The sequence below is a fragment of the Carcharhinus amblyrhynchos genome, chromosome 12, assembly GCF_965287045.1.
Source record: "Carcharhinus amblyrhynchos chromosome 12, sCarAmb.v2.hapA, whole genome shotgun sequence".
Classification (NCBI taxonomy): domain Eukaryota; kingdom Metazoa; phylum Chordata; class Chondrichthyes; order Carcharhiniformes; family Carcharhinidae; genus Carcharhinus; species Carcharhinus amblyrhynchos.
Window position 1 is genome coordinate 5,936,163 of NC_137335.1, and position 12,156 is coordinate 5,948,318.

General features: G+C 51.6%; 1 protein-coding gene across 1 annotated transcript in view; it reads right to left on the reverse strand.

The window, feature by feature from the left end:
• Window positions 1-8,644, reverse strand: part of sptlc3 (serine palmitoyltransferase, long chain base subunit 3) — a 79,484-nt gene extending 70,840 nt beyond the window's left edge. The window contains exon 1 of the mRNA XM_080199721.1: window positions 8,480-8,644. Coding sequence (XP_080055847.1) covers window positions 8,480-8,593 — 114 coding nt within the window. The 5' untranslated portion in view covers window positions 8,594-8,644. The remainder of the gene's footprint in view (window positions 1-8,479) is intronic.
• Between the last annotated feature and the right edge of the window lie 3,512 nt (window positions 8,645-12,156).

The window sequence follows — 12,156 nt, forward strand, 5'->3', positions numbered from 1 at the left end:
ACTGTCAGGTTAGGTGGATTGGCCATGCTCAATTGCCCCTTAGTGTCAGGGGGACTAGCTGGGGTAAATGCATGGGGCTGTGGGATAGGGCCTGGGTGGGATTGTGGTCAGTACAGTCACAAAGGGCTGAATGGCCTCCTTCTGCACTGTAGGATTTTATGATCTGTCTACAGATCATAAAATCTTTGAGTCCCTATGACATGGAGTCAGATAGGATTCGAAACATTAACTCTATTTTCTCCCTCTGCAGACGCTCGCCGAGTTTTCCAGACTTTTCCTTTCTGTTTTTACTTCAAAAATAATTCATTGACTACAGAGCAGTCCAGGCGCTATAGAAATGCAAGTTTTTTTTAGGCTAATGTTTTCACTTACAAGTCACCACATTTCAAAAGTAATTCATGTGGGATTTGGGAGGTGTTGTAAGGTTCATTCCAACTGGCAGGACCAGCTGATAGGCTCAGCCCATTATAGAATCATAAAATCTACAAGGCAAAAGGAGGCCACTCGGCCCATCGAGTCTGCACCGACCACAACCCAACCCGGGCCTTTTCCCCACTACACCATGCATTTACCCTAGCTAGTCCTCCTGACACTAAAGGGCAATTTAACATGGCCCATCCATCTAACCAGCACGTCTTTCGGATTGTCGGAGGAAACTGGAGCACCCGGAGGATACCCACACAGACATGAGGAGAACGTACAAACATCACACAGACAGTGACCCAAGCCGGGAATCGGACCCAAGTCCCTGGCGCTGAGTGGCAGCAGTGCTAACCACTGGGCCGCCCATGAGACAGGGGTCAGTATCCAGCTTAGTGTGTGCTGAGGGACTCGCTCAAGCTTGGGGCAGATGCCATCAAGATGCAATGGGTAAAGATCACTGTGTAAGGCCTTTCAGCCCATGTACACTGAGAGGCTAATAACCGGATAAAACCCCATGGACTGTAAGCTTAACTTTGACTACGTACATCAAACATAACTTGTTTTGGAGCATCTCAGAGTGCCACATGACTGGTGTATATAAACAGAATTGTCCCCTCTGTAACGAAAATATCAAAACATTTGTGATGCCTCTCGCTACTGAATTGAAGCACCTCTGTGGAGAATATGAACATGGGCACACAGTGGTACAGTGGTTACGGGCGATATGGTGGCACAGCGGTTAGCACTGCTGCCTCACCGCGCCAGGGACCTGGGTTCGATTCCGGCCTCAGGTCACTGTCTGTATGGAGTCTCCACGTTCTCCCTGTGTCTGCGTGGGTTTCTTCAAGGGAGTCCGGTTTCCTCCCACACTCCAACGATGCGCCGGTTAGGTGAATTGGCCATGCTAAGTTGCCCCTTAGTGTCCAAAGGCGTATAGGTTAGGTGGATTAGCAGGGCAAATACATGGGATTACGGGATGGAGCTGGGGAAGATGCTTTGTCGGAGAGCTGGTGCCAACTCATTGGGTCAAATGGCTTCCTTCCGCATATAAAATCCTGATGGGACCAGACAGGCTAAATGTGGGAAGAATGTCCCTGATGTTGGGGAAGTCCAGAACTGGGGGTCTAAGAATAAGGGGTAAGCCATTCAGGTCTTAGATGAGGAAGAACTTCTTCACTCAGAAAGTTGTGAAACTGTGGAATTTTCTAATATAGAAGGCTGTTGGGTGGCACAGTGGTTAGCACTGCTGCCTCACAGCATTAGAGACATCGGTTCAATTCCCGTCTTGGGTCACTGTTTATGTGGAGTCTGCACATTCTCCTCGTGTCTGCACGGGTGTCCCCGGGTGCTCTGGTTTCCTCTCTTGGTCTAAAGACATGCTGGTTAGGGTGCATCGGCCATGCTAAATTCTCTCTCCGTGTACCCGAATAGGCGCTGGAGTGTGGGACTCGGGGGTTTTCATTGCAACGTTAATGTAAGCCTACCCGTGACACTAATAAATAAACTTTAAATTTTAACTGTTGGGGTCAGTTTGTTAGATATGTTCAAGGCGGAGCTGGACGTGGCCCTTGAGGTTGAAAGGATCAAGGGGTATGGAGAGAAAGTGGAGCGGGATACTGAAAATGCATGATCAGCCATGATCATATTGAATGGTGGTACAGGTTCGAAGGGCTGAATGGCCTACACCTGCACCTATTTCCTATGTTTGTATGCAGTGTAGGGATTTTACGATTTCTGCAATTATCTGCTATGAGAAGTTGAAGTGTTTCGTGACACTTATTTCAGATACTTTACGAATAAGGCACATTTTTTGCAAAAGCAAAATAAACGGCCCACTGTGGGAGACAGCTCCCAGACGTATATATATTCTCAATCTGTCCCCTCATCCGTGAAGGCATTTACTCTGCTGAAAAGTGTCACTGAGAGGGAGGGAATGGCTGCACTCCCCCCTCCGCAACCTGCTGCAATACTACCATTTCTTGCTCTACAAATAGGGCTTATAGTGGTTTGCAGAGTCTCCAGTACTTAACACGATTGTTCTGTGTGCACAGACACTGGCTGATTCTAATGCCTGGGGAGACTGTGGTCACCACCATCTCCCAGAGATATGCAAAGCAAAGATTGCATTGTACCCGGTACCTCCCTGAGCAATCAGCGCTCAAAACACAAGAGGTTATAGAATGATCAAACATTTCATTATGAGTCACTTTTATGTAGTAGTTTTCAGCAATTCTTTTTTGCCAGCATAGTAAAGCAACCCTCTGCCAGCATTCTCCAGTGATATGGGCTGTAGCTAGATTACCAAACTCCCCTTTCTGTAGAGCACACAGTACGATGGGGCCGCAAGTGTTTTATTCGTTTATGAATGCCACCCATTGTTCATCAGCAAACAGATCAGCCAGGGTAGGCTACCTCTCCAGGTGTTCACAGCCCGAGTCTTAATTGTTTTGAGGGCTTTTCTCTGTGCATCTCCATTGCTCTCTCTTTCATTCGATGATTGGGCACAGCATACACCCCACCCCACCCCGCTGTGGAATGCTACCTCCACTCAGCGGAATGAGTCATTACAGTGCAGGGGGAGGCTGTGCTGCCCACTGAGTTTGTACCAGCTCTCCCGTCCACCAATCCAGTCAGACTTCTCCCCTCTCCGCACCGCTACTTGGTTCCCCCTCAGCCCTGTAAGAAGCCTCACAACACCAGGTTAAAGTCTGACATGCTTATTTGGAAGCACGAGCTTTCGGAGCGCTGCTCCTTCGTCAGGTGAGTGGAGTGTTAGGTTCACTATCCTAACCCGACAAGGGTTGGACGTGGGCCGAAAGAAAAGTGGCAGAGCATCAAGAAAAGGGGACGAGTCTTCTCTCTGTCAGACCCCAAAAACCTAGCCTGATGTTGAGACTTCTTACTGTGCCCACCCCAGCCCAACACCAGCATCCCCAAATCATGACCCCTTAACCCCATAAGTTTACTTCCCTCAAGCGCTCACCCAACTTCCTTTTGACTGTCTCCACTTCCATCACCACCTAAGCAAGCGAGTTCCAGACCATTTTCACTCGCTGCGATAAAGACTTGTCCCCCATCTTCCTGCTCCTCCTCACCCCCCACAACCCAACCACCCCAAGACAGCTTGTCCAAAACCTTGAACCTTCACTGCCATCAGCTTTTCTCTGCCGACCTGATCTAAAACTGTACATTCCCGAAATTAAAGAGGCAATGCAACAGAAATCTTTTCAGCAACCAACAGGTTCGGTGGGTTGAACGCGGAGAAATGGTTTCCATTGGTGCCTGACTGTGTAACAAGGTGGAATGAGATTCCGCCAACAGCCAGACTGAAATTGGACAATGGATAAATATGGACCAGAAAGAACTCCCCAACTGTGCAGGTTAGGTGAGCTGGCCATGCAAACTTGCCCCTCAGACTGCCAAGATGTGCAGGTTAGGTGGATTGGCCTTACTAAATTGCCCCTTACTGTCCAAAAATGTGCAGGTTAGGGGGATTGGTAATGGTAAATTGACCCTTAGTGCCCAAAGATGTGCAGGTTTGGGGGATTGGCCATATTAAATTGCCCCTTAGTGCTCCAAGATGTACAGGTTAGGTGGATTGGCCATGCTAAATTTCTTAGTGTCTAAGATGTGTAAGTTAGCAGGGTAAATATGTGGGGTTACGGGGATAGGGCCTGGGTAAGATGCTCTTCGGAGAGTCGGTGCAAACTCAATGGGCTGAAACCCTGCCTTCTGCACTGTAGGGATTCTATTATTCTTCCAAAAATGACTATGCATAAATGTCCTTTACCTATAGGATTAAGAAATATATAAATTGAATGGGACAGTGGGGGAGGGGGGCACTATGTAAATGCAAGGCTTCCTTTCTTTTCTATACCTTTCAATCACTCTGCTTAACTAGCTCAGAGTAAATGCACTCTGTCCTGACATTAGCACTCAGTTAACACAGATTCAAGAGTTTTACACTCACGTGGCTAACAGTTCTCCCACTTTCAATTCTGTTTTCAAGACTTTCACATTCAAATTGCAGAGAAGTGCTCAGCGTAGCAGCATCAGGGACCTCCCCTCCCCCAGTTTTAACAAATAAGGAAAGTTAAGTTTATTTATTTAGTGTCACAAGTCAGCTTACATTAACACCACAATGAAGTTACTGTGAAAATCCCCTAGTTGCCACACTCCAGCGCCTGTTCGGGTACACAGAGGGAGAATTTAGCACGGCCGATGCCCCTAACCAACACGTCTTTCAGACTGTGGGAGGAAACCGGAGCAACTGGAGGAAACCCAGGCAGACACAGGGAAAACATGCAGACTCCACACAGACAGTGACCCAAGCCGGGAATCGAACCCAGGTTCCTGGTGCTGTGAGGCAGCTGTGCTAACCGCTGTACCACCTTGGGGGACTGAGAGGAGGGTAGATCTGAACTGGGCCTGCCCCATCAACACTATGGGACAGGAACTGGGTGGTGAGGGTGCGGGCTCGAAGGCTGAACGTTGAACAGTACAAGCGGGATGAAGCCCCGGGGAAATGAGGCAGTCCTCGTAACCAGCCCACCTCCACACCCAGCATCCTGTGTCCCCTCTCCAGGCTGTTTCGGGGGTGGGGGGGGGGGTGGTGGAGATGGTGAGTTTGGCTCCACCTGCCGCTACAGAATGCAAAACACACCTTTTTGAGGCACCTCCTGCCCCATTTGACCAGCCGAAACGGGTTCTCTCTCTCTCCGCTTCTGTAGTGACCTTAGAGGCCCATGAGGTGTTCGAGTATGAGCTCTTTGATTGATCTAACAACTGCCTGCCCAATCTGGGAACCTCACTTGTGTGCATATATTGAGGAGTATCAGGGCTACTAACATCCTGTACCTGAAGCGCTCTTAGGAGTGGAATAGAGTTTGTAAATAAAGGGAACCTGGGACACCGGCCTCTGAGGAGTTATTTCAGCATCTCAGTTCACTTCATTCTGAAAATCACCATCAGATCACCCCACTCTCTCCAATATTCTGCACCGCCTCTTTCAGCTCACCATTAGGTGGCAAAACTTTCCATGACCTTTGCCCCACTCCCCGAGATTCTCTCTGCCCCTCCCTAAATGCCTCAACTCTCCCCCCCCCCCCCAACAGACACTCCACATCTGAGCTTCTAGCTGTGTGACACTTGTTTGGGAAGTTGGCAGCGGAGGGGGGGTGTTGGGTGTCATTAAGGGAATGGGCTGGAAACCAAGTGCAAATAATCAATCCTCCAGCCTGTATACATCATGCGCTTGGTTCCGTTAGCCAAGGTATCTTGCCAATGTCTCACTTTCGCAAGCTAATCAAAGCTCGGGCGTTGTGACTGACGCGTTAACGCCAGGACCACGGGAAACGCACAACCTCGTCACACGCCTTCGATATTCCGAAACCCCTTCACACGCAACACTGTCCATCCCTCCCTGCACCCTCCCCCCCCGCCAACAACAACAATGCCCTTTAACACCCCCACCCCCAGCAAAACCCACTCCCCCCCCGCCCACCCAGTAACGTGCACACCCCTCCCACCCAGTGACACCCACATGCCCCCCCCGCCCCCTTTGCCCGCCATTCCCCTTTGCTTTTTGACGCATTCCTGTTTTACTTTCACAACCAGTCAAGCGATTTTTTTTTCAGTGGAAGGTTTCGGTTTTGATGAAACATAGAAGAAACATCCAAGGCAGAGAGAGAGGGAGGGGGAGAGTTCTACTTCTCCAAAGCAGTTCAGACAAGACTTCTGCCCTTGACTTCTAACTTCCTCTACCCTACCCCACACAGCGACAGTTGTGCATTTATTCAGATACTGGGACAACATAAAACTGAGTGTAAAATGGAATGAGGAAGGAATATTTACGGTGTGATACCTATCAGCAGAAGTCTAATCAATCTGTGTGTGAACGCACACAGGACTGACCGTGCAAACAGTTAATAGACAAGAAGGATTAAAGTTAATATAAAACATTTACAACACAGCTATCAAAGAAATCTACAACCGCACCCAAAGAAAACAGAACCTGAGTGTCAGAAAATGTAGGTTTGTTCCACCGAAACGCAGAATGACAGAGAGAGAGAGAGAGACAAATGTTTATAAATTGGTTGAGAAAGAAAGTTTGCAAATAGGAATCACAGCCAAATAAATACAAATCTGTTTAAAAATCATCCTAACAAAAACTGCCAAACAAACAAATAATCATTTCACAGGAAATAACATTTAAAAAAAACATCTAAACAAAGTTACAACTGAGTGTAAAAAATATAAGCTTGCTTAACTAAAACAGCAGCTAGCTTGGTTAAGAAAGCATGAAGCAGAAAGGGGGAAAGGTGAGAGTATTAAACAGTGATCTCCAGCAGGGAGAGAGAAGCAGAGAAAGTGACAAACAGAAAGGGAATGGCCAGGTTAACTGCAGGACTTTAAAGTGCTTTAAGATATATAAAAATATAAGCAAGTGTGATAAAATACATTTAAAAAGAAAGGGCAGTCACATATAATACATAGATATAAAAATGTAAAAAAGATAAAGGGGGCGAGAGAGAGAGAGAGCAATAGAGAGGGGAGAGGGAGATAGTGGGGAGAGGGAGAGGGAGATAGTGGGGAGAGGGAGAGGGCGAGGGTGATAGTGGGGAGAAGCAGACAGAGAGATTGATGGGGGAGAGTGATAGAGGGAGAGATTCATAGAGAAAGTGAAAGATCGTAGAGGGGGGAGAGTGTAAGATTGATGTGGGTAGAGAGAGACTGATGAAGGGAGAGAGAGTTTGAGGGAGTTAGATTGGAGATGGGGGGAGGGGCTGATGAAGGGGAGAGGGTGGCAGGGAGAGGGACAGAGAGGGTGGCAGGGAGAGGGACAGAGAGGGTGGCAGGGAGAGGGACAGAGAGGGTGGCAGGGAGAGGGACAGAGAGGGTGGCAGGGAGAGGGACAGAGAGGGTGGCAGGGAGAGGGACAGAGAGGGTGGCAGGGAGAGGGACAGAGAGGGTGGCAGGGAGAGGGACAGAGAGGGTGGCAGGGAGAGGGACAGAGAGGGTGGCAGGGAGAGGGACAGAGAGGGTGGCAGGGAGAGGGACAGAGAGGGTGGCAGGGAGAGGGACAGAGAGGGTGGCAGGGAGAGGGACAGAGAGGGTGGCAGGGAGAGGGACAGAGAGGGTGGCAGGGAGAGGGACAGAGAGGGTGGCAGGGAGGGGGACAGAGAGGGTGGCAGGGAGGGGGACAGAGAGGGTGGCAGGGAGGGGGACAGAGAGGGTGGCAGGGAGGGGGACAGAGAGGGTGGCAGGGAGGGGGACAGAGAGGGTGGCAGGGAGGGGGACAGAGAGGGTGGCAGGGAGGGGGACAGAGAGGGTGGCAGGGAGGGGGACAGAGAGGGTGGCAGGGAGGGGGACAGAGAGGGTGGCAGGGAGAGGGACAGAGAGGGTGGCAGGGAGAGGGACAGAGAGGGTGGCAGGGAGAGGGACAGAGAGGGTGGCAGGGAGAGGGACAGAGAGGGTGGCAGGGAGAGGGAGTGACCCTGTTTCAGTGCTGCGGGGCAAAGTGAGGGGAGAGGGCAGGGAGGCAGTGAGGAACTGAGGAGACACAGAGTGATGGACAGTGCGTGGGGGCTGAGGGAATGAGGGAACAAGAGCGGAGGGACAGACAATGAGGTTGTAAGATAGGGAAGGGACATTGAGTGAGGAACAGCGTGACTGAGGGAATGAGGTAAGAGACCAGGCAGAGTGAGGGGGCAGGCTGTGAGGGACAGAGTGACTGAGGCATTGAGGAACTGGGTGAGTGAGGGGACAGGCAGTGAGGGGCTGAGGCAATGAGGGGGAGAGGCAGTGAGGGACTGGGTGAGTGAGGGGACAAGCAGTGAGGGACTGAGGCAGTGAGGGGAGAGTGAGTGAGGGGCTGAGGCAGTGAGGGGGAGAGGCAGTGAGGGACTGGGTGAGTGAGGGGGAGATGGAGTGAGGGGAGAGGCAGTGAGGGGGACAAGCAGTGAGGGACTGAGGCAGTGAGGGGAGTGAGTGAGGGGCTCAGGCAGTGAGGGGAGAGTGAGTGAGGGACTGAGGCAGTGAGGGGCCGGGTTCTTACCGGTGCGGCGGGGGTGCAGCCGTTCCGCAGGGCCCCGCTCCCAGCCCCGGGCCCGGGCCGGCCCGCCTCCCGCTCCTGCCGCCCCGCGCGGCCGTTCCGCAGCGCCGCCGCCATTGGCCCCGGGGCAGCCCGGCTCCCGCTCCCTGCACCCGGGCAGCGCTGCACGCAGAGCCGGGGATCCACCCCCCACCGGCTGGGATCCACTGGATCCGCCCCCCCCTGCTGGGACCCGCCCCGTGGATCCTCCCCCTACTGGGATCCACCCCTTGCTGGGATCCACCCCCTGCTGGGATCCTCCCCCTGGGATCCACCCCTTGCTGGGATCCACCCCCTGGGATCCACCCCTTGCTGGGATCCTCCCCCTGCTGGGATCCACCCCTTGCTGGGATCCTCCCCCTGGGATCCACCCCCTGCTGGGATCCTCCCCCTACTGGGATCCACCCCTTGCTGGGATCCTCCCCCTGCTGGGATCCTCCTCCTGGGATCCTCCTGCTGGTATCCTCCCCCTACTGGGATCCTCCCCCTGGGATCCACCCCTTGCTGGGATCCACCCCCTGCTGGGATCCACCCCTTGCTGGGATCCACCCCCTGGGATCCACCCCCTGCTGGGACCCACCCCTTGCTGGGATCCTCCTCCTGCGATCCTCCCCCTGCTGGGATCCTCCTCCTGCTGGGATCCTCCCCCTGCTGGGATCTTCGTCCTGCTGGGATCCTCCACCTACTGGGAACCACCCACCAGATACCCAATGGATCCACCCACTCTGTTGAGATCCACCTACTGGCAACCTGCTGGATCCATTCTCTCTGCTGGGATCCACTGACTCTGCTGGGATCCACCCACTGTGCTGGGATCCACTTACCAGGTTCCCCACGCTCTACTGGAATCCACACATTGCCTGACAAGGGAACCCACTAGACCCTCCACCCTGCGGTAATCCACTTACGACCTTGCTATTGAACCCACTGGATCCTCAAACCCTACTGAGATATACCCACTGCCCCATTGGAGACCCCACGAGATGCTGACCCCCACCCATGATGCTAGGAATCGCCTGCATCTGAAATCTCCATTCGATCCACCCAGCTTGTTGTCAAACCATGAGCTGGGATTGAACCACCCTGCTGGGAACCTTATTGAGATTGCACACTGCTGGGATTTTCCTACCCTGATGACATAGATCCACCCTGCTGGGAATCTCACTACCACTCTGCTGTGATCCAGCCACTCTATTGGAAATCTCACTGGGATCCAGCCATCTTGTTGGGACTCCCACTGTGTTTCACCTATCCATCTGGGAATTTCCAGAGCTCTGCCCATCCTATATTGGAAATCCCACCAGGCTCCTTAAACCCTGCCTGCAGCTGCGCTGGGATCTACCCACCGACCTTGCTGAGAGTCCCTGTGAATCCACTCAATCTGCTGTGATTCCCATCAGGATTCTCTCCCGCCTGTTGATAACTCCCACCCACTGCGATTTATTTGGCCTTGGGAGACTGATGATTTGATTTGATTTGATTTATGATTGTCACATGTGTTGGGACACAGTGAAAATTATTGTTTCTTGTGCACTATACGGACAAAGATTACCATTCATAGAGAAGGAAACGAGAGAGTGCAGAATGTAGTGTTACAGTCATAGCTAGGGTGTAGAGAAAGATCAACTTAATATAAGGTAGGTTCATTCAAAAGTCTGATGGCAGCAGGGAAGAAGCTGTTCTTGAGATGGTTGGTACATGACCTCAGACTTTTGTATCTTTTTCCTGACTGAAGAAAGTGGAAGAGAGAATGTCTGGGGTGCATTGATTATCTTGGCTGCTTTGCCGAGGCAGTGGGAAGTGTAGACAGAGTCAGTGGATGGGAGACTGGTTTGCGGGATGGATTGGGCTACATAAGAACATAAGAACATAAGAAATAGGAGCAGGAGTAGGCCATCTGGCCCTTCGAGCCTGCCCCGCCATTCAATAAGATCATGGCTGATCTGTCGTGGCTCAGTTCCACTTTCCCGCCCTCTCCCCATAACCCTTAATCCCCTCTCTTATCAAAAACCCATCAACCCGCTTCTTAAAAATATTTAGCGAGGCAGCCTCCACCACTTCAACGGGCAGAGAATTCCAGAGATTCACCACCCTTTGAGTGAAGAAGTTCCTCCTCAACTCCGTTCTGAACTGCCCCCCCCTTTATCTTGAGGCTGTGCCCCCTAGTCCTACTGTCTTTTTTGAGTGGGAAGAGTCTTTCCACCTCTATCCTATCCATCCCATTCATCATCTTATACGTCTCAATGAGATCTCCCCTCATTCTTCTAAACTCTAACGAGTACAAGCCTAGTTTATTCAGCCTCTCCTCATAGCTCAACCCCCTCAACTCCGGTATCAGCCTAGTAAACCTCCTCTGCACTCCCTCCAAGGCCAAAATATCCTTGCGCAGGTGCGGCGCCCAAAACTGCACACAGTACTCCAGCTGCGGCCTCACCAATGCCCTATACAGCTGCAGCAAGACCTCCCTACTTTTATATTCAATCCCCCTCGCTATGAAGGCCAGCATCCCATTCGCCTTCCTGACCACCTGCTGCACCTGCAGGCTGGGTTTTTGCGACTCATGCACAAGGACCCCGAGGTCCCTCTGCACCGTCGCCTGCTGCAGTTTTTCGCCACGTAAGTAATAGTCCTTCCTACCATTCTTCCTACCAAAGTGGACCACCTCACACTTGCCAACATTAAATTCCATTTGCCATTTCCTGGCCCATTCGCCCAGCCTATCTAGATCCTTCTGCAGACTCTCCACACCCTCCGCACAATTTGCCTTTCCCCAATCTTGGTGTCATCAGCAAATTTCGACACCCTACACTCGGTTCCCTCCTCCAGATCATCTATATAAATGGTAAATAGCTGAGGCCCCAGCACCGACCCCTGGGGCACCCCACTAGTCACCAACCGCCAATCCGAATAGCACCCATTGACCCCCACTCTCTGCCTCCTATTTGACAACCAATCCTCTATCCACGCTAACACCCTACCCCCAACTCCATGTCCTCTGACCTTCTGCAGTAACCTCTTGTGAGGTACCTTATCAAACGCCTTCTGAAAATCCAGAAAGACCACATCCACCGGCTCTCCTCTATCCACCGCCCTAGACACATCCTCATAGAACTCCAGTAAATTGGTCAGACACGACTTCCCTTTAATGAAACCGTGTTGCGTCTGCCCTATCAAGCAATTCCCTTCAAGATGCCTCGCAATTTCCTCCTTAATGACGGATTCTAACATTTTACCTACCACAGACGTTAAACTAACCGGCCTGTAATTCCCCGCCTTTTGCCTGGCACCCTTCTTAAACAACGGCGTAACATTAGCCGTTTTCCAATCCTCCGGCACTTCCCCGGAATCCAGCGACGTCTGGAAAATAACCACCAAGGCATCCACTATCACCTCCGCCATTTCTTTCAGAACCCTCGGATGCATTCCATCCGGTCCTGGGGACTTGTCCACAATCAGCCCCTCCAGTCTGTCGCGCACCACCTCTCTAGTAACAGTAATGTCATTAAGACCCTCCAGTCCTACCACCTTTCCATCGCTAACACCCGGCAAATTATTCACGTCCTCCTCCGTGAAGACAGAAACAAAAAAGTTATTCAAGACCTTAGCCATATCCCCATCCCCTACCACTAGGTCCCCTTTCT